This window comes from Arabidopsis lyrata, assembly GCF_000004255.2.
Source record: "Arabidopsis lyrata subsp. lyrata unplaced genomic scaffold ARALYscaffold_7, whole genome shotgun sequence".
Taxonomy (NCBI): Eukaryota; Viridiplantae; Streptophyta; class Magnoliopsida; order Brassicales; family Brassicaceae; genus Arabidopsis; species Arabidopsis lyrata.
This window is the reverse complement of record NW_003302549.1, coordinates 8,394,477-8,414,667: the sequence shown is the minus strand read 5'-3', so window position 1 is coordinate 8,414,667 and position 20,191 is coordinate 8,394,477. Positions and strand designations below refer to the sequence as shown.

The window sequence follows — 20,191 nt, the reverse complement described above, 5'->3', positions numbered from 1 at the left end:
CTAATTTCTTCCCTCCAAAATTCCTAAACAGTCAAAAATAATAATTTAGAAAAGAAAAAAAAAACTCAAAAATCAGAACAAACCTGAAGGTCACAGTAACATATCTTCGACCACAGGTTCATACTTACTGAAAAAACAGAGGAAAAGGAGCTCCTTTTCTCTATCTATCTCTCAGGGAAAATGGGTAGCAAGATGTTGTTTAGTTTGACAAGTCCTCGACTTTTCTCCGCCGTTTCTCTCAAACCCACCTCTTCTTTCTCTCCGTCGTCGTCGAGGACTCAATGGGCCCAGCTCACCCCTGCAAAATCGATTTCTTTGAGAAGAAGAGTTTTCTTGTTGCCTGCTAAAGCCACAACAGAGCAATCAGGTCTTGACTTTGCCTCTTTTAAGTCTTGATTTTCGATTCTCTCCGCCTTAGTTTTATGTTTATAAAAGCATTGGCTTCAAGTTTGTTCACAACGGAGTTTCCAAAGTTGTAGCCTTTGAGAATTTTGGGTAAATTCTTTGAATTCAACGTCTCTGGCTCTGAAAGTTATGTTTTTTCAGTCACTAAATTCTTGGTGGGTTTGATTGATTCATTGGCTATTATAATTCTGATTTACCAAAGATTGTTTGTATTGGACTTCCTTTCATTGTTTAGAGTTTATCTCTGTTCTATATGTCTGCAATGTCAAGAGTTACAAAGTATCAACTTTATATTTGCTCTGAATTAGAGTCTTTGGTTTTGGTCAAGGTACAGGGGGAGGAGACAACGTGGATAGCAATGTTTTGCCTTATTGTAGCATCAACAAGGCTGAGAAGAAGACAATTGGTGAAATGGAACAAGAGTTTCTCCAAGCGATGCAAGTAACGCTACATAAACCATCCTTTTTATAGTTGCCAAAACATGATACATATAATCTTCCAGAGCCTGAGAATTTCTTTCTTTTGTGTTTTTCTTACAGTCTTTCTATTACGATGGCAAAGCGATCATGTCTAATGAAGAGTTTGATAACCTTAAAGATGAGTTGATGTGGGAAGGAAGCAGTGTTGTGATGCTAAGTAATCATCAACTATGAGATTCAAAATTTCATATCTTTGTTTTGGTTTCTTAGGTGGTAAAGTCCTGATCTTTGATTGGTTTTATGAAACACAGGTTCCGATGAACAAAGGTTCTTGGAAGCTTCCATGGCTTATGTTTCTGGAAAACCAATCTTGAATGATGAAGAATATGATAAGCTCAAACTGAAACTAAAGGTTCCATTTCCTTTTATGCTTCAACCAAATTAGTGATCTGCTATTAAGCTTCACTTCTATAATTCCTTCTGCTTTCATATAGATTGATGGTAGCGAAATTGTGTGCGAGGGTCCAAGATGCAGTCTCCGCAGTAAAAAGGTAAATATATTATAAGATTCATTGTTCAGATTAGACCCTAGGAAGATATTGAATTACGGTCTTTGTGAACTTTCTCAAATGCAGGTGTATAGTGATCTCGCTGTAGATTATTTCAAAATGTTATTGTTGAATGTTCCAGCAACCGTTGTTGCTCTCGGACTGTGAGTCTCTATACCGAGTTCTCTATTCGAACATTCAAATCATAGAAAACCCTGAGTTTTTCTTTTCTTATATATGTTCTTTCAATTGTGTACTTGCAGCTTTTTCTTCCTCGACGACATTACAGGTTTTGAGATCACATACATCATGGAGCTTTCGGAACCATACAGTTTCATATTCACGTGGTTCGCTGCCGTGCCTGTGATTGTATATCTGGCTTTATCAATCACCAAACTGATCATCAAAGACTTCTTGATCTTGAAGGTAAGAACCATTACTCAAGATTGCAAAAGAAAAACAACAGAGAGTCCTTAATGAATGTTCTTGTTTCATAGGGTCCTTGTCCGAATTGTGGAACGGAAAACACCTCCTTCTTTGGAACTATTCTGTCAATCTCCAGTGGTGGCAAAACCAACGCTGTCAAATGCTCCAAGTAAGATTTTAACCTAAGATCTGGTTTCAAAAGTTCTGACATATAACACTATCCAAATCTTTAATTATCTCTGTTTCTTTCGCGGTTTTAGCTGTGGAACCGCGATGGTGTATGACTCGGGTTCTCGGTTGATCACATTGCCAGAAGGAAGCCAAGCTTAAACCCTGTGAGGTACACATCTCATTTATAGTAAATTCTGATTAGTTACTATCCCTTTAAAATACATGGAAATCTGAGAAAATAAAACTTGATTTTCCAGCTAGATGAAGATGGAAAAAGAAGAATGGGTTTTGTCAGAAGCAAAATAGATTCGAAGTTAATGTATATGCAAGATCTTCCATGTTAGCTCTCTCTCCTTCACATGTTTTCTGATTTGTAAGTATTGTGTAAACAATAAGAGAAATATTATATGAAAGACCAAATCCGAAAACTTTAAAGCCGAATACGATTTATCCGAAAAGTTTATCTCCATAGAGAAAATAAAACCATTAACATTACAAATTCAACTTAAATTAACTTTGGTTTTGATTTTTTTTTTCTTTTGTTTACTAAATAAATAGTACAATAAAGTTTGGATTTAACCGCGAAGATCAATTACCCTAAACTCGGGTTTGAATCTTTACCGCTTTAACAAGAAATTATGCTCTACAATTCAACAAGTATGAGAAATGCATAGTGTGAATTTGGGAGTCAAAATTTTGAAATGGTGAGTAACATAAAGAGATTGATTGAGAAGAGAGCTAAAGTCAAGAACATATATAATGAAAGGACAGACAAAGGTAACAACAACATTACACAAAAGAGGATAAAGTCACACAAAACATTAGCACGCCAATGTCTCTCTCTTTTTTTGGTATAAAAATAGATTACAAAATTTTTTTTTATCATGAAATTGATTAACACAGAAGTGTAATCATGATAATCATCTTCCCATGCCTCTATCATCATTAATCCAATTTTCTCCTCCACTAGACCTATCAATTAAAACATTTTAAATTTTAAACCCTCTACGTTAGAACGGTCATATGCTTATTTAACAATTATTATGTCTTCTAAAAAGGTAAAAGAGAAATCTGACAAATGAAGTGTAAGTGTTTATAATGGTCTGTCCTAAAAACACATCCCCCACAAAAGTAAAAACACAATCAAAACTTTTCTTTCTTTCCTCTTCTTCACTTCCTCTGTAAACCCTAGATTCTCTTGATCCTCTCATGGATTCATTCTCTTTTTGTATCATCATCATACTTCTCTTATTATCATTCCACCAATCTGAGTCTCAATCGATTCAATCTACACATCTCCTTGATCTCATGATTAGAGATTACACCATTAGAAACTTTAAGCTCAATCTCAACACAGGCATCACTCAGAAAATCCATCTCCCTTCTAATTTCTCTGGTATCGACATTGACACGGTCAAGTTAAGGTGTGGGAGTTTGAGAAGATATGGAGCAAAAATTGGAGAGTTTCACATCGGTTCAGGAGTGACGGTGGAGCCATGCCCGGAGAGAGTCATGCTAATTAGACAAAACCTTGGTTTGAATTGGTCCTCAATCTACTCTACTGGTTATAACTTATCCGGTTATAATTACCAGCTCGTGTCACCGGTTCTTGGTTTATTGGCTTATAATGCTAACCCTGACGGTGTGGCCACGAATCCTTATGAGGTTAACGTTGTAGGTACCGATCAAAACCCAATTTTAGTCGATTTCTTGAGCAACAAGGCAACTAATAACACTAGCCCTAACCCTACGACGACGAAGAAGAACTCGTCAGTCTTGTGTGCGTGTTTTACAAGTAACGCTAACACAACGTTTAGTGAGCAAGTCTCGCCGTATGTATGTAAAGGGACAAGACAAGGGCATTACGCTCTCGTGATGAAGACAGAAGCTCAAAAAGATGATCATGACGGTGGTGGTGGTGGAGTGGTGACGTCATCGACGGAGATGAATGGTGGCAACGGAGGAGGAAAGTTGAGCCGGTGGAAAGTGGCGGTGGGGAGTGTGATTGGGTCAGGGATTGGAGCAATTCTGCTGGGAATGTTAGTGGTGGCGATGCTGGTGAAGGTGAAGAAGAAAGCAATGAGAGAAGAAATGGAGAGAAGAGCTTATGAAGAAGAAGCTCTTCAGGTTTCAATGGTGGGTCATGTTAGAGCTCCTACTGCTCCTGGAACTAGAACTCTTCCTAGAATTGCCGATGATAGGTATAAAAACACTCATTTGAATAGTAATTATCCATAATTATCATTTGTTTTCTGATTTTTCCTCTTTTTTTTTTTGTGTTAATTGAGTATCTTAAGATAAATAGTTTTCAATAGCTTCAAAATGAATTTTCGTCCATTTTTTTAGTTTTGTTTAAGCAGCTATAATCTTTTGTTTTCTTTTTATCTTCTGCAAAAGTAAAGGCTTTTACAGAATTAATGGAGAATTTTCTCTTTTTTAATTTTTTAAAAAATTATTTATGGTCTATATGTTTTATATCTTATGGTCAGTGAAATTATGCAATTTATAAAAAAAAATCAGATAGTCCCCCCTACTTTCATACTGTAAGCTTTTTTTTTTTTTTTTTTCATTTCGTGAAGAAAATATATCTTTCCAGTATTATGACAAGTTAATAGAATTTTCCACCTACACATCAACAAGCATCTTCTCCAGTAAGCTATTGTTAATGCGAAGTGCGGAATTATAAACAAATCACCACCTTCATTGCAACTTGCAATTCAATTTTTACTTATTTTAGTAAGATTTTGTTTTTGTTTTTCTTTCATTTTTTTAGTGTTGAGAAAAAATAAAATAAAATAAAATCAATTTCTTATAGTTGACAAAAAATAATTATAACTATAGTTTTGTTATATATTTGATTGGATTATTTTTAACTATTTTTTGGCAAATTTTATTTTCTATCTTTAATATTTAATTTTTGGTTTTTTTTTTTTGTATCTCAATTCTGTAAGATATGAAACTAAGATTTTTTTTTCTTTTCAGTTTTTAGTGTTTTAGTTTATTAGAAAAAATTAAAATTAATTTCTTATTACTGTATAAGTGTAGTTTTTTTCTAAAATTTCATTGAACTATTTTTTGACTAGTTTATATCCTTTTGGAAAATTTTCTACTATATCTTTAATATTTATGTTTACTTTTGTATCTCACAAGTCTCTTAGATATGAAATTAAAAACCAATTCAATACAAATCAGATCTAATTTTTAATATATAAAATCAGCATGTTTTGGCTTGATTTGGCATTAGATCTATAACATTTATCAACTATTTATTTTTTATATTGTCAACGCCTGCCATCTAAGATTCTTCTATAAGATCACTAGAGTTTGAACTGCTTTCAACAAAATGGGTAAAAAATAGGCCCATCTTAAAGCCCATTAAACCTTAAGATCTTAATCCAACGATTAAGATTGAATCAGAAGCTTAAACCTCACGGTCCTCACCTGAAACCTCACCGCTTAAAATCGCATAACTTCACATGTCGTTTTCTGTTTTGCCTGAGATTTCCCGGGAAAAAGAAAAAAATAAAAAATAAAATGGCAAAAAGGTAAAAAGTTAAAAAAGAAAAAAACTTTCAATAAAAAGGACAAAGAGAGGTTTCAACAACACTTCAACAAAAAAGCCTTTGTTACATCTGAAGACGAACCAAAAAAAAAAAAAGAGTCAACAAAAAAAAAACCATGGAAGAAGAAGATCCTAGCGCAAGCAATGTGATAACGAATTCGAATTCTTCATCTCATAGAAATCTATCGCCGGCGATGAATACTCCGGTGGTTTCACTTGAGTCACGAATCAATCGATTAATCAATGCTAATCAATCTCAATCACCATCAAGGTCTATATACTCGGATAGATTTATTCCCAGTAGATCCGGATCCAATTTTGCTCTCTTCGATCTATCTCCTTCTCCGAGTAAAGATGGTAAGGAAGATGGAGCTGGCTCTTACGCTACTCTGTTGCGTGCGGCCATGTTTGGACCAGAGACGCCGGAGAAGAGAGATATTACTGGGTTCTCTTCTTCCAGGAATATTTTCAGGTTTAAGACGGAGACGCATCGGTCTTTGAATTCTTTTTCTCCTTTTGGTGTTGATGATTCTCCTGGTGTTTGTCATAGTCCTGTTAAAGCTCCCAGGAAAGTTCAGCGATCGCCGTATAAAGTGAGGATTTTGATTTCTGGGGATGATGCATTGTTGATTTTGTGTTGATTTTGGTGTTTTGATCATTGAATCTGGATCATATCTTGTTTTTTTTTAAGTGGTTTGTGTGCATTGTGTGAAATTGATTTTTTTCTTTGATGGGTTTTTGTGCAATGTCTGCAGATTCTGGCGGTTGGGGAGCTTAGATTCTTGATCTTGTTGACTTTTGATGTTTGATTTCGTTTTTACATGGAATAATTTGTGATCTTGGTGATGTTTTGCTCTCTGATGGTCTAGAATTGGAGTTTGGGGTTATGTGATATAGATGAAACCAGTATTGAAGAATGCTTGTTGTTTAATGTTCTTAGTGTTGTTGTAGATGAGCAAAGCTTAAATCTTGTTACTGGATTTGGGTATTTGTTAGTCGGCAATGTTGCTTCAGCTGATAACAGAGGTTTTTGTAGTCATTACTAGAGTGATCTAGATGATGAAGAATGTTTGTTGTTTACTGTTCTTTAGATAGTTCTTAGTGTGTTTGTAAATGTGCAGAGCTTGATGTTGTTATTGGATTTGGATATTTGTTTATGGGCAATGTTACTACAGATGATAACAGAGGCTTCTTTTTGTTGTTTAGGTATTGGATGCACCGGCCTTGCAAGATGATTTTTATCTGAATCTCGTGGACTGGTCTGCACAAAATGTTCTTGCAGTGGGATTAGGGAATTGCGTTTATTTATGGAATGCTTGTAGCAGCAAGGTGAGTTTTTTTTGTCATTTTAAAATTTTCGAATAATTCATACTAGTTTCTAATTGTTTTGATGTTGATTGCTTCCTTGAAATTCAACAGGTAACTAAGTTATGTGATCTCGGAGCTGAGGATAGTGTTTGCTCAGTGGGTTGGGCGTTACGTGGAACTCATCTGGCTGTTGGAACTAGTACCGGGAAAGTTCAGGTTAGATCTCATTTACTCTGTGTTTTTGTCCTGTTACATACTTTTAGGCCTATGCTTATGTGTAACTACAAATTTACGTTACTTTTCAACTTTCTGAATTTGGAAGAAATATTTTTAAGTAAACTAATTACAGTTACAACATGATTAGACCTTATCGTATGGACTGTAGGATTCCTGCTTTATCTTTTACTGGTATTATCTTGATCATTAGTGGTATGATTATTATAAAGATGTTTTCTTTATCGAGAAGATATGCTCAAATAAAAGCATTATCAAAGTATGTATTTGGAAATTGCCTTCAATGAAGCTAACTCCTTTGTGGTTATGATGAAAAGTATCTGCACTTGGCGAATAGGGTTTTCATTTATCTGAGGAATTTTTATGTTCTTTTTATGGAATACTCACTTTAGTTGTGTTTTGGTAGATATGGGATGCGTCGCGCTGCAAAAGGACAAGAACAATGGAAGGTCATCGTCTAAGAGTTGGAGCCCTGGCATGGGGTTCATCGGTTCTGTCATCTGGTAGCAGAGACAAGAGTATTCTTCAGAGAGACATAAGGTGTCAAGAAGATCATGTCAGTAAACTGACAGGTCACAAATCTGAGGTATGCGGACTCAAGTGGTCTTATGACAACAGAGAGTTAGCATCTGGTGGCAACGACAATCGGGTATGTACTATGATTACTTTCTTCATTTGCGGTTACGTTAGTCTTCTTTTTAACCCCCAAAATGGCTAAAATGGTTATAAATTTTTGCAGCTTTTTGTATGGAACCAACATTCAACACAACCGGTTTTAAAATATAGTGAACACACTGCAGCGGTGAAAGCCATTGCTTGGTCTCCTCATGTTCATGGGCTTCTTGCTTCTGGTGGGGGAACTGCTGATAGGTGCATACGTTTTTGGAATACAACGACGAACACTCATTTAAGCTCCATAGATACTTGCAGTCAGGTAAATTTCTAAACTTGACATGACTCGCAAAACATAACCAACATTTCATGGTTTGTAATCATCTTTGTCCTTGCATATTACAGGTATGCAATCTCGCTTGGTCTAAGAACGTAAACGAGCTAGTTAGCACACATGGATACTCTCAGAACCAAATCATTGTCTGGAAATACCCAACCATGTCCAAAGTATGAAATCTCTATGACCTTTGTGTCTGTACATTAGTCTCCATCATCGAGCATTATCAGATGTTTTTTCGTTTGTTCAGATTGCAACTCTTACTGGTCACACATACCGCGTCCTGTACCTTGCGGTTTCACCCGATGGACAGACGATTGTAACAGGAGCAGGAGATGAAACCTTACGGTTCTGGAATGTGTTCCCATCCCCAAAATCTCAGGTAAAAAACCAACTTAATCTCTACTTATATAATAACTTAACGATCCGAAAATACTATTTTCCGATGAACGAATTCAATGTTTTTGGCTCTGTTTCAGAATACGGATAGTGAAATCGGGTCGTCTTTCTTTGGTAGAACAACAATTCGGTGAAAGGTTTCTTTCAATTCAAAACACACAAGACAAAGTCATAAATTCTTGATTTCTTCAGCAGCCAGCTTGAGTTGGTCGTCTCAACCAACTTTTTTTCACACGGGAGAGAGTCATTAAATTCTTTTACACTCACGGATGCAAAAAGATCTAACCCTTTTGATTTATTCACGATCTTTGGGTTTCATCAAGATGCGCAACATTTTCTCCAAAATTTTCCAAAGTGTATATCTTTATTCAATTTTATTTCATATATCAAATATAGTTTCTTGTATTTATTTACTTACGAACACAACATTTTATAAAATGAGCCCATAATAATAATAATGCAATAATTCAGTTGCCCATTCTCTATATTACTTGTCCTTCTTCTCTTTCTGTATTTGGTGTATTTGGTCGTAAATTAGATATAGACGAATGGGGTCAGAGAAAAAAAAAGTCATCTTTATTTGGTTATAAAATGAAAAAGATATGAAGAAAAAGACCAAATAAATCCAAGAAAATGATTTGGATACATTAAAAGCAAGAAGTGGCTGATACGCTTTGTAAAACCACCATAGACTAATAAGTCTTTTGCCATCTCTTTACCTTCACGTTTCTCCTTTGTTTCTCATGTGTTACACCGTCGAATTCGGTCCTTAATATACATACGTCTATTATATTACTTTACTTTGTTGATGATTCTCATGAATGTTTTCATATTTTTTAAAGATATAATTCTATTCTTATTTCGGATATTAGCATTTTTATATTGGTGATGATTCTCATGAATGTTTTCATATTAAAAAAAATATATAGTTTCATGAAACAACAACTTATTCATCTTTATGTTGCAGTACTATATCTTTAATATAGATAAATTGTGGCAAACTTACATTTTGATCTTGTGGATGAAATACTACCTAGTATACTAATACTAATACTACTATGATTAGTCAAGACTTAAAGAGTAGACACAAAGTATCAAACATTTTTAACTTAAATTTTTGTATTTAACCTACAGATAATCATTATTTTCCTATACCACATTATGTACACCAAACCAATATTTAGATCCACCAAAAGGAAAGACCTGCCATTTCCTTTTCACTTTTATACAAACTACCAGAAACCAAAAGAAAAACTTGTAGTTTGATGTTTAATCACTAGAGTTTCTCCGGATTAGGAGTAGCAATTCCTTCAGTCTGAGTCCCAGAGTAACCATTTACACCTTCATTACTAAGACTATGAGACCATGGAATCGAGCTAACGGTTGGAAAACAACAACTACACTCTTCCGCGCACCGAGCATCGGGAAGAGTCTCAGTCTTGTGACCATCAGGCGAAACAGCTTCCCAAAGCGGACCCCAACATTCGACTTTGTTGAACTCGTTGACATTAGAATGGAAGTAAACCCAAACAAGAGCTTCTTGTAACTCAGGGTAAGTGTTCAGCAAGTTCCCATCTCCATGCACAAAAGCCTTCAACACCTATATATATCCAAAAGCCTTCAACAATTTTTACATGAAACCAATAAGAAAAAGTTTCTTTTGAATTTGAGAACTTACCACTGGTAGTTCTTTGCAAAAGATGAAGTATCGAAACTTTGCAAAGAGATCTAAAAGGAAATGGCCACCGCTTATGTGACAATGAACGTGAAGCGACATCTTCCCTTTCACTTTCTTCCATTCTGCCACAACTTCATCTCGGTATAGCCTATTTGCCCATCCTTGCAACTATACACAACATTGCTATACATATCAGCCTCTAAAGACTGTGGTAAATATAGAAACATACATAGGCTAAAACAATCACACATAAGCCTCTAATATTTGCTCCATATAAACAGAGTACTACTATGCATTGTTTGTGTGTGTAGATATGCTAAGACCAGAGAGAGAGAGGTGTCTTTACCTGAGAATTGTTTATGGAGTGAGAAATAGCTAAAGTTAATTTAGCTGTAATGTCACTGTGAGTGAGTGTGTAAGTTCTAGGGAGCGTTGAAGGATGCTTCTTCTCATCAACCCCTAAAAACAATACTTTCAATTTGGATGATTCGAAAATCGCCGGTCCAAACAATCTTGCCACCTGCAACAAAACTCTCAAATTATTCGAATATGTTGTTACTTAGATGCTAAGATTCATATGTAGGCACTCAAAATTCCTTGAATCCAGACATAGATGAGAAAAGACAGAACTTCCATCAATACATAAAAATTCCTTTTTCAAAATGATTAATAAGAACAAATCCTTACGGGAACAATCGATTGATTCTTCTTCTTGGATCTTCTGTTGGTGAAGAAGAGTAAGCTGCTGCTACTGTTACTCCGTTTGTCTGAATAAGCTGGTTTCAGCTTCGTTGGTAGCAACAGATTCGCCGACAAACTACACATCTCTCTGCTCTCTTGAAACCAAATCAAAAGCTTCAATTTTTCAGAAATTAGAACAGAAACAAAGCACCACTAAATACAGAGAGATCTTCTCCGAAGCTTGGATACAATTTTTTCACGCGATTTCTTGCGTGTTCGTACACTGAAACCACAATCAAAAGCTTGTAACTTTTTAAGAAATAAAAGACCCAAATTTTGAGTTTTTTTTCCTTTGCTTGAAGATTTGGTTTTTCAATCTTCCTGGAATTTAGGGTTCTTTTGTGATGCGTATAAGGTTGGTTCTTGTGTTTAAAAGGGATTCGTTGCTTCACGTTTCACACTTCCGTGCCCAAATCTGAACGCTCTTTTGGAAATTTTCTGAACACGAGAGAGTGCCACGTGTTCTTCTTAATCTTTGCATGAGCTTCCCCATGTGTCGTCATGGTGGGGCTAACAACTGGCTCTAACCGTCTTTTGGATAACTTAGCCATCTCGTTGCGACAAAATGACACAGATTCGGCTCTAACCGAACCTAACTCATGTACTGTAGTTGTCGAACCCAAAGTTATCCGGTTTAGTACCGGTTCAATTTAATTCCGTTGGTTTACTCGGTTTAGTTATTTGATTTCTTATTTCCTATCTACTGAAGCAGACACGATTGAACCGGATTAAACCGATCTTTAACGTGGCTCAAACTCAGTGATTGAAAGTTTGAAACCTTGACTTGTGAAACTCGAGGAGCTTCACTTGAATCGTCGTGGACAACAGACGCAGGTGTTGATGGAATCGGAAGAGTCAGAGAGTTACTATTGAGTTCCTGTTTGGTCTTTTTATTACACTCTCTTGAACACATAAGAGTCCTATGTTAATGCATTTCATCATCTCTTTTCTTGAAATATTCTTTGTGATCACTGAATCTACAATGTCCAGGGCTCGATTCGCCGCACGCCAATTTATCCAGGCATAAACCGGTTTTTAAATTAAAATTAGTAACTCAAAAGAGAGTAAATGCTTGTTGGTTAAGTTAATTGACTCAAGTTTACGTACATGAGAAGGTACACCGTTTGGTTGAAAGCTATTGTACATGAGAAGGTATAAGAATGTTGAGGTAAAAGAATCATCGGTAAGTTATATTCGAGAACTTACTATAGTCTATAGGTTCCCATGACTCTGCTTCTTGTTAAGCCTTGTGTCAGACCATATGAATCTAACAATCTTGCCATTCCAAAATCGAAAAGCTTAGGTTTCATCTGATAATCTAACTGCAGGATGTTACTAGGTTTCAAGTCATGGTGAATGATCTTGAGACGAGAATCTTCATGAAGATAGAGAATCCCTTGAGCTATGTTGACGATAATGTTGTACTACTGCGTGCTCCAATTAGCCCTTAAAGATGTAAAATCTACTGGTTTGTTTAATTCGATTTAGCAACCTCGAACATGAAATGATCAAGGCTTGAATTGGGAACAAACTCATAAATGAGAAGCTTCTCTTTGATAATAACAGAACCTCGTTTTTGAATTCTTCTTCTCCTTGTCCTGAACGTATAGCCAATCTCTTAAACGCTGTTTCTTGACCATTTTGAAGCTTTCCCTATACAATCGATTGGTGATATATGAAAAGGTAATTCGATATATATCACCAAGCGAAAATAACGATCAAATGCAGGTTCATTTTTTTACCTTGTACATTGGACCAAATCCACCTCCCCCGAGCCTATTCTCCTTGGAGACACAGCATCAACTTCTGCAACTATAAAAGAAAGAAATATTAAATCTTCGATGTTGGTAAAAAAATGAAGAGACTAACTATCAATTTCTTGGTAAGTCTCTCTGGATCCGTCATTCTTCTTCCTCCTCCAATAAAAGACATCCAACGATGGCTAATGCAACGGCGAGAGTTGGGAAAACAATTTTCACTGTTGGAGAATCTTTGATATCAAAAATGGAAAACATATCAATATATGGAACATGTCAAAAACAGAGTATTAACGTTCTTGAATTGGCCTTTTCTTTTCACCTTACTTAGCCGGCGTTGAAATGTAACGAAAAGCTCCATTAGAAGGATAAAAGTCCCACCGGGAAAAAGCAATTCGGACATCAAACTCTGTGAAATTCGATCTTAATTATTATATCTGTAACGTTTGAAAGAATATGACGCGGGTCCATATCGGCTGAGCCAATGAAAGAACGGTTCGAGTAATGAAACGATACTCAGTTGCTATTTCTCTTATTTATTTGTAGTCCATGCAAGAAACAAAATTCAGGAATAACCAAACTAAAAGAAAAAAAAAAATCATGAAACACCAAAAAAACCCAATAAAAGTTGTCTTTTTTCATCTGAATCTATTATCTGTATATGGGTCTGCTGACGTCATCAGCATCTTTCAACGGTTCAGATTAAAGGAAATAAAATATTGAACGGTTCAGATTAAAAAAGCTCTTTACGCTGACATCATCAGCGTTTAAAAAAAATATGCTTTTGTTTTTTTCAATGGTTCAGATTTAAAGAAAAATATCCAACGGCTGAGATTTGTAAGTTTTCTTCTCCAATGTTTGCGATCTTTCAATCCTCTCATTGATATATTTCTTTATCACAAAACCTAACAACCGCTTTTTTTCATTGTAGAAAAGAACTTTAATTTTATTCCACCGTTTGATCTCTGTTCCCAGCCACTGTTCGATCTTCTTATTAAAAAAAGGTAAATCTCTTTCTAATCATTCGTTTGTTCTTGTTCTTGTTTGTTTGTAGATCTGATGTTTGATTGTATGATTCTGGATGTAAGTTCTTTTCATCTCTTTTATGTATTCATTATTTGCTTTAAGCCACTGGTCTAAAGATACGTTGTGTGATTGTGTGAATAGTTCTGGTCTTTCTAATATCCTCTGTACTACATCCCGACAAAAACCCACTGGTCTTTCCCAGAACTCGGACTTCCAGTGATAAGGAGTCTTGTCTTCGGTATCGGTTTTGCATCGAGCGAGTCGGTTTAACCGGAAACTCAGGCCATCGAGGCTGGTATCGAGCGTGTAAGTCATTTTATTTTAACAAATATAATCGTTCCCAATTGTTCGATTTGATCGGTTGATTGTGTGATCTCATTTAATTTCCATGTGTTCATCGTTGTAAAACTGATCCTGGACTTTCGCAATCTACATTTATTCCCAGTTTGGTACCTGTTCGTCAAGGTCAAAGAGAAGAACTAGCAGAATTACACGTTTAATTTTGGTTTTGTTGAGACTGAATATGGAAGATCGATCTCATCGATTCGCTGCTCTGATCTAAAGTTAAGCCACTGGTCTTTCATCAACACTTTCATCTTTGTTACCGTTCCCAATTGTTTGATTGTGTTATCTGATTTAATTTTCATGTCTTCATCGTTGTCTTAGGATTTCTGGAATTTTAGATTTTTAGGTGTTCTTGTAATAGTTATAAACAGAGGAGAATAAAATTAGGTCCAATTTGAAAGGAATCTGGGTTTAAAAAAAAAAGCTGTCATTTTTAATCTGAAAAGGAAAAGAGGGAAATTGGGCGGCGTGAAAGGAGGGACGACTCGATTCGTGAACTCGGTATTAACCTTCTTCGCTCCCTGTTTTTCTAATTGAATTGACAAATTTATCCTTTATCAATTGTCGAATGAACAATGTGTTTGTTCTCTTTATTGGTGTTTTGAACAGGTGAATCTTGCAAAGCCTTGAGCTTTGAGATGATAAAGACTTTGGTTTCTCCTTGTACTAGTAGTGTATGTACACCACTCTTCCTTTGAGTCTTCTTGTTCTAGTTCAAACCACGTGACCCAGTTTTTTATTTTATTTAATTCCTTGTGACAGCTGTTCTTTATGTAGGGATTTGGATCTCACAAGTTGAAGTTTGACAGATCTTGTAACAAAGTGAAGACGAGAGCAGTAAGAATGGAGCTCACTATCACTCAACCTGATGATTGGCATCTTCATCTCCGTGACGCTGATCTTCTTCATGCTGTTGTTCCCCACAGGTCTTTTAACTTCTTGCAATCTTTCTTTTTTTCCCTGGTTTGCTTTGTTTTGCAGCCACTTTTTTTGTTTGTTATATGTGTCTCATGTGGAACCATTGTTGTTTGTCATTTATGAACTCCTCAGTCACAATCTTGTGTTTGCGTTTATGCTTTTGCTGTACATGATAATAAAAGGTGTGTGCAGTGCGAGTATTTTTAAGAGAGCGATTGTGATGCCGAATCTCAAGCCGCCTGTTACAACCACTGCAGCTGCTGTTGCTTACCGGGATTCTATCATGAAAGCTTTGCCATATGGGAGCAGCTTTGATCCACTTATGACACTTTATTTGACTGACAAAACTCAACCTGATGAGATCAAGCTTGCAAGTAAGTATTTGTGCTTGGTCCATCCATCATGTTGCAAAACTAGTCAGATACATTTTCATCTTTCAGATTGAGATTTTACTTGCGACTGTTCAATTTATGCATATATGATCTCGTTATTAGGGGAAAGTGGTGTGGTTTATGCGGTGAAGCTCTACCCTGCCGGAGCAACAACCAACTCTCAAGATGGTGTCACGGACCTTTTTGGAAAATGCTTACCGGTACTAGAGGAGATGGTCAAACAAAACATGCCTTTGCTGGTAAATAAATCACACAGCATATTTAGATTAGTGTTTTGGTCTCTTAGACTGTCTTCTCTGAGGAATGTTTTAATTAGGTTCATGGGGAGGTCACAGATCCGAGTATTGATGTCTTTGACCGCGAGAAAATCTTCATTGAGACAGTTCTGCAGCCTCTAATCCAACGCCTTCCACAACTGAAAGTAGTGATGGAACACATCACTACCATGGATGCTGTGAATTTTGTTGAATCTTGCAAAGAAGGTTTTGTAACTATCTTATATTTCATTTCTTGTGTTTTGGTTTTTGTTAATCTGCCTGGCTCATACTCTTTTGTTGATTATAGGGTCTGTGGGTGCAACAGTCACACCACAACATCTCCTTCTCAACAGAAATGCCCTCTTCCAAGGTGGATTACAACCTCACAACTACTGTCTTCCCGTTCTCAAAAGAGAAATACATCGTATGTTCTTCACTTTCCTTTAGAACATTAAGATTTCATTTCTTTCAGCAGCTTTCGGAAGATCATTGTTTTTACTTCATTGTACAGGAGAAGCCATTGTTAAAGCTGTAACTAGTGGAAGCAAGAAGTTCTTCCTCGGCACAGATAGTGCTCCACATGAGCGGACTAGAAAAGAATCATCCTGCGGATGTGCTGGTATTTACAGTGCTCCCGTTGCCTTGTCCTTATACGCTAAGGTCTTTGATGAGGTAAACTTTGTAACTTGAAACAGTTTACTTTCGCAGTTTGGGATTTACTTATGTTCATAACTTTTACCTCTTTAACATTCAGGCGGGTGCGCTTGACAAGTTGGAAGCTTTCACAAGCTTCAATGGACCTGATTTTTATGGCCTACCGAGAAACTCGTCAAAGGTCACACTGAAGAAATCACCTTGGAAAGTTCCAGACGTTTTCAACTTCTCCTTCGGAGAGATCGTCCCTATGTTTGCTGGAGAAACCCTTCAATGGCAACCGTTGAAATAATGTGGTGGTTTGAAGTTGTCAAATTTTCTCCCAAATCAGTGAACTCTTGTACCTTTTGGATTGTATTTTCTTACGGCTGAGTTATGCCCTGCATTTTTTGAGGAATAAAAGCAAGATACTGACCAATAATGTTTATTTTGTGTTTGAATCTGTCTATTTTTTCTATATTGAATCTAAATGACAGTATAATTCTCAATCAGAGTGGGTCTGATTCCTAGTCCTCCTCCCGACGAAGATGTTCCATTCTCGTAAAGGCTAGGCAGAATTGCTGTTGGGTTAACTCTAGATGGACTCAGTGGCCAAGGTATGCGTTCCTCCATTTTCATTGATCCGCCTAGATTCTGTTCTTCTCTAGATGGGTCTGTGTAAGAGACTTTCCCTTTAGTTTCATCCTCGGTTATCATGTCCGAAGATGTTTGCATTTTCCCAGCAGAAAGATCTGGTATACTGGAAGTCTCGTCTTCCTCATAAAACTTTGTAAATGAACTGTCTCTGCTCTTGGAATCTGAAAACTTTCTCTGCATATACATAACTTTGATTTCAGATATTTCTGCCAAAAGACTCAAGAAACCTAAAGAGTAGAGATACCTGCACCGGCTTTGTGAGAGAAGGGTCTGCTAGAATTGGCTGGACAGCTTGAGTTTCGCCTGTTCTTCTAATTTGTGAAGCTTGTTTTCTAGTTTTATCGCGCATTCTAATGTTGATTTCCTTACTGGGAGGGTATTTTGGTAGACAAGATGGATCACAAGGCAATGGCTCAGTTTTAAAGTACTGTTTGACAGTGGAAGAGTTTAATCAGTTGAAGTCATAAGAACAACAAACCAACATTCTACCTAGGAATATGTAAAATCCAAACTTACCTTACTCTTGAGAGCACTAGCTGCAGTGCCTCGAAAATCTGGATCTATTGAGAGCAAAGTTTCTAGGAGTGAAGTAACAGAAGTTGGAAACTGTTTAAATCTCTCTGCTATATGTGATCCATATGGAAACATGGGTCTCAGTGGAGTTGAAAGCTGCAGCTTTAGTTTTGTCCAATAATCCTCTGAAGGTGATCCACACAACTGGAATATCTTGTGCAGTTGGTCTGTCTTAACATGAGAATACAGAGAAAAAGTCTGAGGCTATGCTTATCTGGTAAGAACAAGACTGATTGGAATGTAATTGCTTACCTCATTTTTTCCAAGAAGAATAGGCTTTCCGGCATATAATTCACCTATCACGCAGCCTGTGCTCCACAAGTCAATCCCAACATCGTAATGAGAAGCTCCAAGCAAAAGCTCAGGAGGTCGATACCATAGAGTTGCAACATGGGTTGTCAAGGGAACACTGTTATGAGGATCGAAGAACGTAGCTAATCCAAAATCTGCAAGCTTGAGGACTCCATTACCGTTGATCAGAAGGTTCGAGCTTTTTATATCCCGATGGAGTACATGATTAGTGTGGCAATGATCAAGCCCTCTTAAGAGCTGCCTCATGTAGCATTTAACCTGACAGAGAAGAAGAAGAAGAAGAAGAAGAAGAAGAAGAAGAGAGTACCTGAGAATTTGACACCAAGTAATGGAAAGAGTTTGAATAGAAGCAATAAAGAATACCTGAGGTTCTGTGAATTGGACACCGAGTAGTGAAGAGAGTCCCAAGAGGTCATGTTCCATGTACTCAAAGATCAGGTAAAGGGTTGAAGAATCGTGGTCTACGAGCATCAACCCTTCCAATTTAATGACATTTGGATGATCCAACTTGCGCAGGATTATGATCTCTCTGGCTATACATTTGATGCTTTCTGAGTTGTTGAGATCGAACCGGATTCTCTTCAAAGCCACGGTCTTGTTACGGAGAAGATCTCTAGCTTTGAACACCTTACTGAATGTTCCTCCCCCAATCTGTTGCAAATACAGAGAATAAGTCTTTTTATCAGATGAGAATCAACAAAGAAAGGCAGAGAAAGAGAGAGACTTGTTCTTGCTTCTCAAAGTTAGATTCACGGCCAGGGATCAAACCGACAAGGGCTTCACCAGCAACAGAGATAAGCCACGGTGGCCAACCGGAGGCAGCTAATTCCGATGAGCGAGGATGAACATTAACAACAAGAACACTTTCTTCTCTCTTCAGCTCCTTGGAACCTAACTTATCATGACTCATCTTCAACAATTCTGATACCTTTGGGGCGTCATCTTCAGCTATTCTTCTTTCTGATGGAAGAGTATGGAACCGAGGACGGATTTCCGGCAACCCTTTTGTCGCCGGTTTCTTCTTCCGAGAAGAAATGATACAACCCATATTGGCCAAAAAGTTGGAAACTCACGGCACTGAATGTGTTACAAAAGGAAGGATACATGGTGAATATGATGATTGAATTAGTGAGAGAATATCAAAAGTGCAATACACAAACGCAAACTATACAATAAAAAGTGAAAAGGAAATGACTCAAACCGAATTAAATTCGACGGAAAGCGACAGTACGCAATTCAATTTATTCGTTAGAGAGTCCCCACTCCTAAAGGCTTATGTCGCTAATCATTGTTATTCTCTTTGTAAATACGTAACTAAATAATTAAACCGATTTGGTTTAGTTCGGTTTGTTCAATTGTAATTTTGGTATTCTGTAAATAATAATCAAGTCCCTCATAGTCATCCATAGAAGAGAAAGTTGGATATAAAGGATAAATAATTAAGCTATTGTCCATCCATGCATTCTAGGACTAAATATCACATTTTTCTAATTTACTCTTTGTAGTTGGTTTAACTAGTTTTTCAAACAATTTGTAGGCAAATGAAAAAAAAAGTCATGAAGATACTTATAATGTCGAAAATATATCGTTTTGTTACCGTTTTGGATAAATAAAATATGATCTACGAAGTTTAGAATACACATTCTGCATTTAGAATGTGTATTCTACATATTGCTTATGTTATATTAAATTTAGATAATGTATTCTATGCACTTTATATGTTCTACGAAATTTAGAACATATTTTTGTTCTACGGTATTTAGATAGTTAATTTCTACGAAATTTAGAATACATATTCTATACTTTTCTCTTTCTTCTAGAAAAAATAGAATATCTTTTCTAAAATTTACCCATGTTCTAAAATTGTTAAAAACACATTCTTATGTTTTTTTTTTATATATTCTACAAAAAATAGAAAACAAATTCTATATAATTTAGAATTTATTTTTTAAAAAAAGGAAAATAAATGTTTAAATAAAGAAATTGAATATTGTTAATATTACATCTGATAAAATTGAATATTAAGGTTAAGATTATGTCTACAAACTTTAGATCATGTATTCTAATTAGTTTAGAAATCTTACGTCTACAAATTTTGAAAAATGTATATGTCTACAAATTTTAGGTCTACAATAATCCAACACATGCAAAGAAATCTAGAATTTTACATATATATACAAGCTCCAAAGAATTGAAAAAATCCAAAAAACTACCAAAAGATAAAATCGAAGAAGTTGACGTCAAAAGAATCGAAGAAGATATTACCATAAAAAAAATCAAATAAAAAGAAGATTTGGAATTATTTAGGCAAAAAATTTAGAAAGTAAATAAATATTGTTTTTGCCCTATATTTTTTTCCAAATTGCTTTTAGAAAGAAATCTAATTAATTTTGGAAACTTTTTTTATAGTTTAGCAAGATTTAAAGAAACTAGGGACAAAATGGGATTTTAATTATATTAAAACATATATGACAAATATTA

At 36.0% G+C, this 20,191-nt stretch overlaps 6 protein-coding genes across 18 annotated transcripts; 4 read left to right on the top strand and 2 right to left on the bottom strand.

Moving 5' to 3' along the window:
* LOC9305871 (PGR5-like protein 1A, chloroplastic) lies at positions 1–2,410 on the top strand. Of its 2 annotated transcripts, none has more exons than XM_021017962.1 (10): positions 1–367; positions 740–846; positions 945–1,041; positions 1,136–1,236; positions 1,319–1,375; positions 1,460–1,536; positions 1,636–1,798; positions 1,870–1,967; positions 2,059–2,138; positions 2,227–2,410. In XM_021017962.1, the coding sequence occupies exons 1-9, from the start codon at positions 181–183 to the stop codon at positions 2,126–2,128; spliced, it is 957 nt and encodes a 318-aa protein (XP_020873621.1). In that variant the 5' UTR covers positions 1–180; the 3' UTR covers positions 2,129–2,138; positions 2,227–2,410. The 2 variants fall into 2 exon arrangements, with proteins under 2 accessions (XP_020873621.1, XP_020873620.1); XM_021017961.1 differs by having other exon boundaries at positions 734–846.
* A 101-nt stretch (positions 2,411–2,511) lies between these two features.
* Positions 2,512–4,304, top strand: LOC9305870. The gene has a single exon (XM_002869753.2). It carries the CDS (start codon positions 3,179–3,181, stop codon positions 4,205–4,207), a length of 1,029 nt encoding a protein of 342 aa, XP_002869799.1. The 5' UTR covers positions 2,512–3,178; the 3' UTR covers positions 4,208–4,304.
* Positions 4,305–5,214: 910 nt separating this feature from the next.
* Positions 5,215–8,906, top strand: LOC9303817 (protein FIZZY-RELATED 2). Its single transcript, XM_002869752.2, has 8 exons — positions 5,215–6,124; positions 6,738–6,860; positions 6,951–7,055; positions 7,480–7,722; positions 7,813–8,007; positions 8,091–8,192; positions 8,273–8,404; positions 8,502–8,906. Exons 1-8 carry the CDS (start codon positions 5,648–5,650, stop codon positions 8,553–8,555), a joined length of 1,431 nt encoding a protein of 476 aa, XP_002869798.1. The 5' UTR covers positions 5,215–5,647; the 3' UTR covers positions 8,556–8,906.
* A 596-nt stretch (positions 8,907–9,502) lies between these two features.
* LOC9303816 (protein STAY-GREEN 1, chloroplastic) lies at positions 9,503–11,460 on the bottom strand. Its single transcript, XM_021018011.1, has 4 exons — positions 10,787–11,460; positions 10,446–10,619; positions 10,100–10,267; positions 9,503–10,021 (listed from the first exon to the last, which is right to left on the bottom strand). The coding sequence occupies exons 1-4, from the start codon at positions 10,922–10,924 to the stop codon at positions 9,698–9,700; spliced, it is 804 nt and encodes a 267-aa protein (XP_020873670.1). The 5' UTR covers positions 10,925–11,460; the 3' UTR covers positions 9,503–9,697.
* Positions 11,461–13,493: 2,033 nt separating this feature from the next.
* On the top strand, positions 13,494–16,635 carry LOC9303815 (dihydroorotase, mitochondrial). Of its 12 annotated transcripts, none has more exons than XM_021017891.1 (12): positions 13,494–13,601; positions 13,765–13,929; positions 14,069–14,186; positions 14,415–14,469; positions 14,578–14,642; positions 14,746–14,894; positions 15,079–15,260; positions 15,381–15,517; positions 15,595–15,760; positions 15,843–15,959; positions 16,047–16,207; positions 16,290–16,635. In XM_021017891.1, the coding sequence occupies exons 5-12, from the start codon at positions 14,607–14,609 to the stop codon at positions 16,479–16,481; spliced, it is 1,140 nt and encodes a 379-aa protein (XP_020873550.1). In that variant the 5' UTR covers positions 13,494–13,601; positions 13,765–13,929; positions 14,069–14,186; positions 14,415–14,469; positions 14,578–14,606; the 3' UTR covers positions 16,482–16,635. The 12 variants fall into 12 exon arrangements, with proteins under 12 accessions (XP_020873550.1, XP_020873549.1, XP_020873551.1 ...); XM_021017890.1 differs by having other exon boundaries at positions 14,290–14,469; XM_021017892.1 differs by lacking the exon at positions 14,069–14,186.
* On the bottom strand, positions 16,598–19,139 carry LOC9303814 (probable serine/threonine-protein kinase At1g54610). The gene is made up of 6 exons (XM_021017750.1): positions 18,435–19,139; positions 18,074–18,361; positions 17,651–17,968; positions 17,342–17,569; positions 17,070–17,252; positions 16,598–16,999 (listed from the first exon to the last, which is right to left on the bottom strand). Exons 1-6 carry the CDS (start codon positions 18,756–18,758, stop codon positions 16,655–16,657), a joined length of 1,686 nt encoding a protein of 561 aa, XP_020873409.1. The 5' UTR covers positions 18,759–19,139; the 3' UTR covers positions 16,598–16,654.
* Between the last annotated feature and the right edge of the window lie 1,052 nt (positions 19,140–20,191).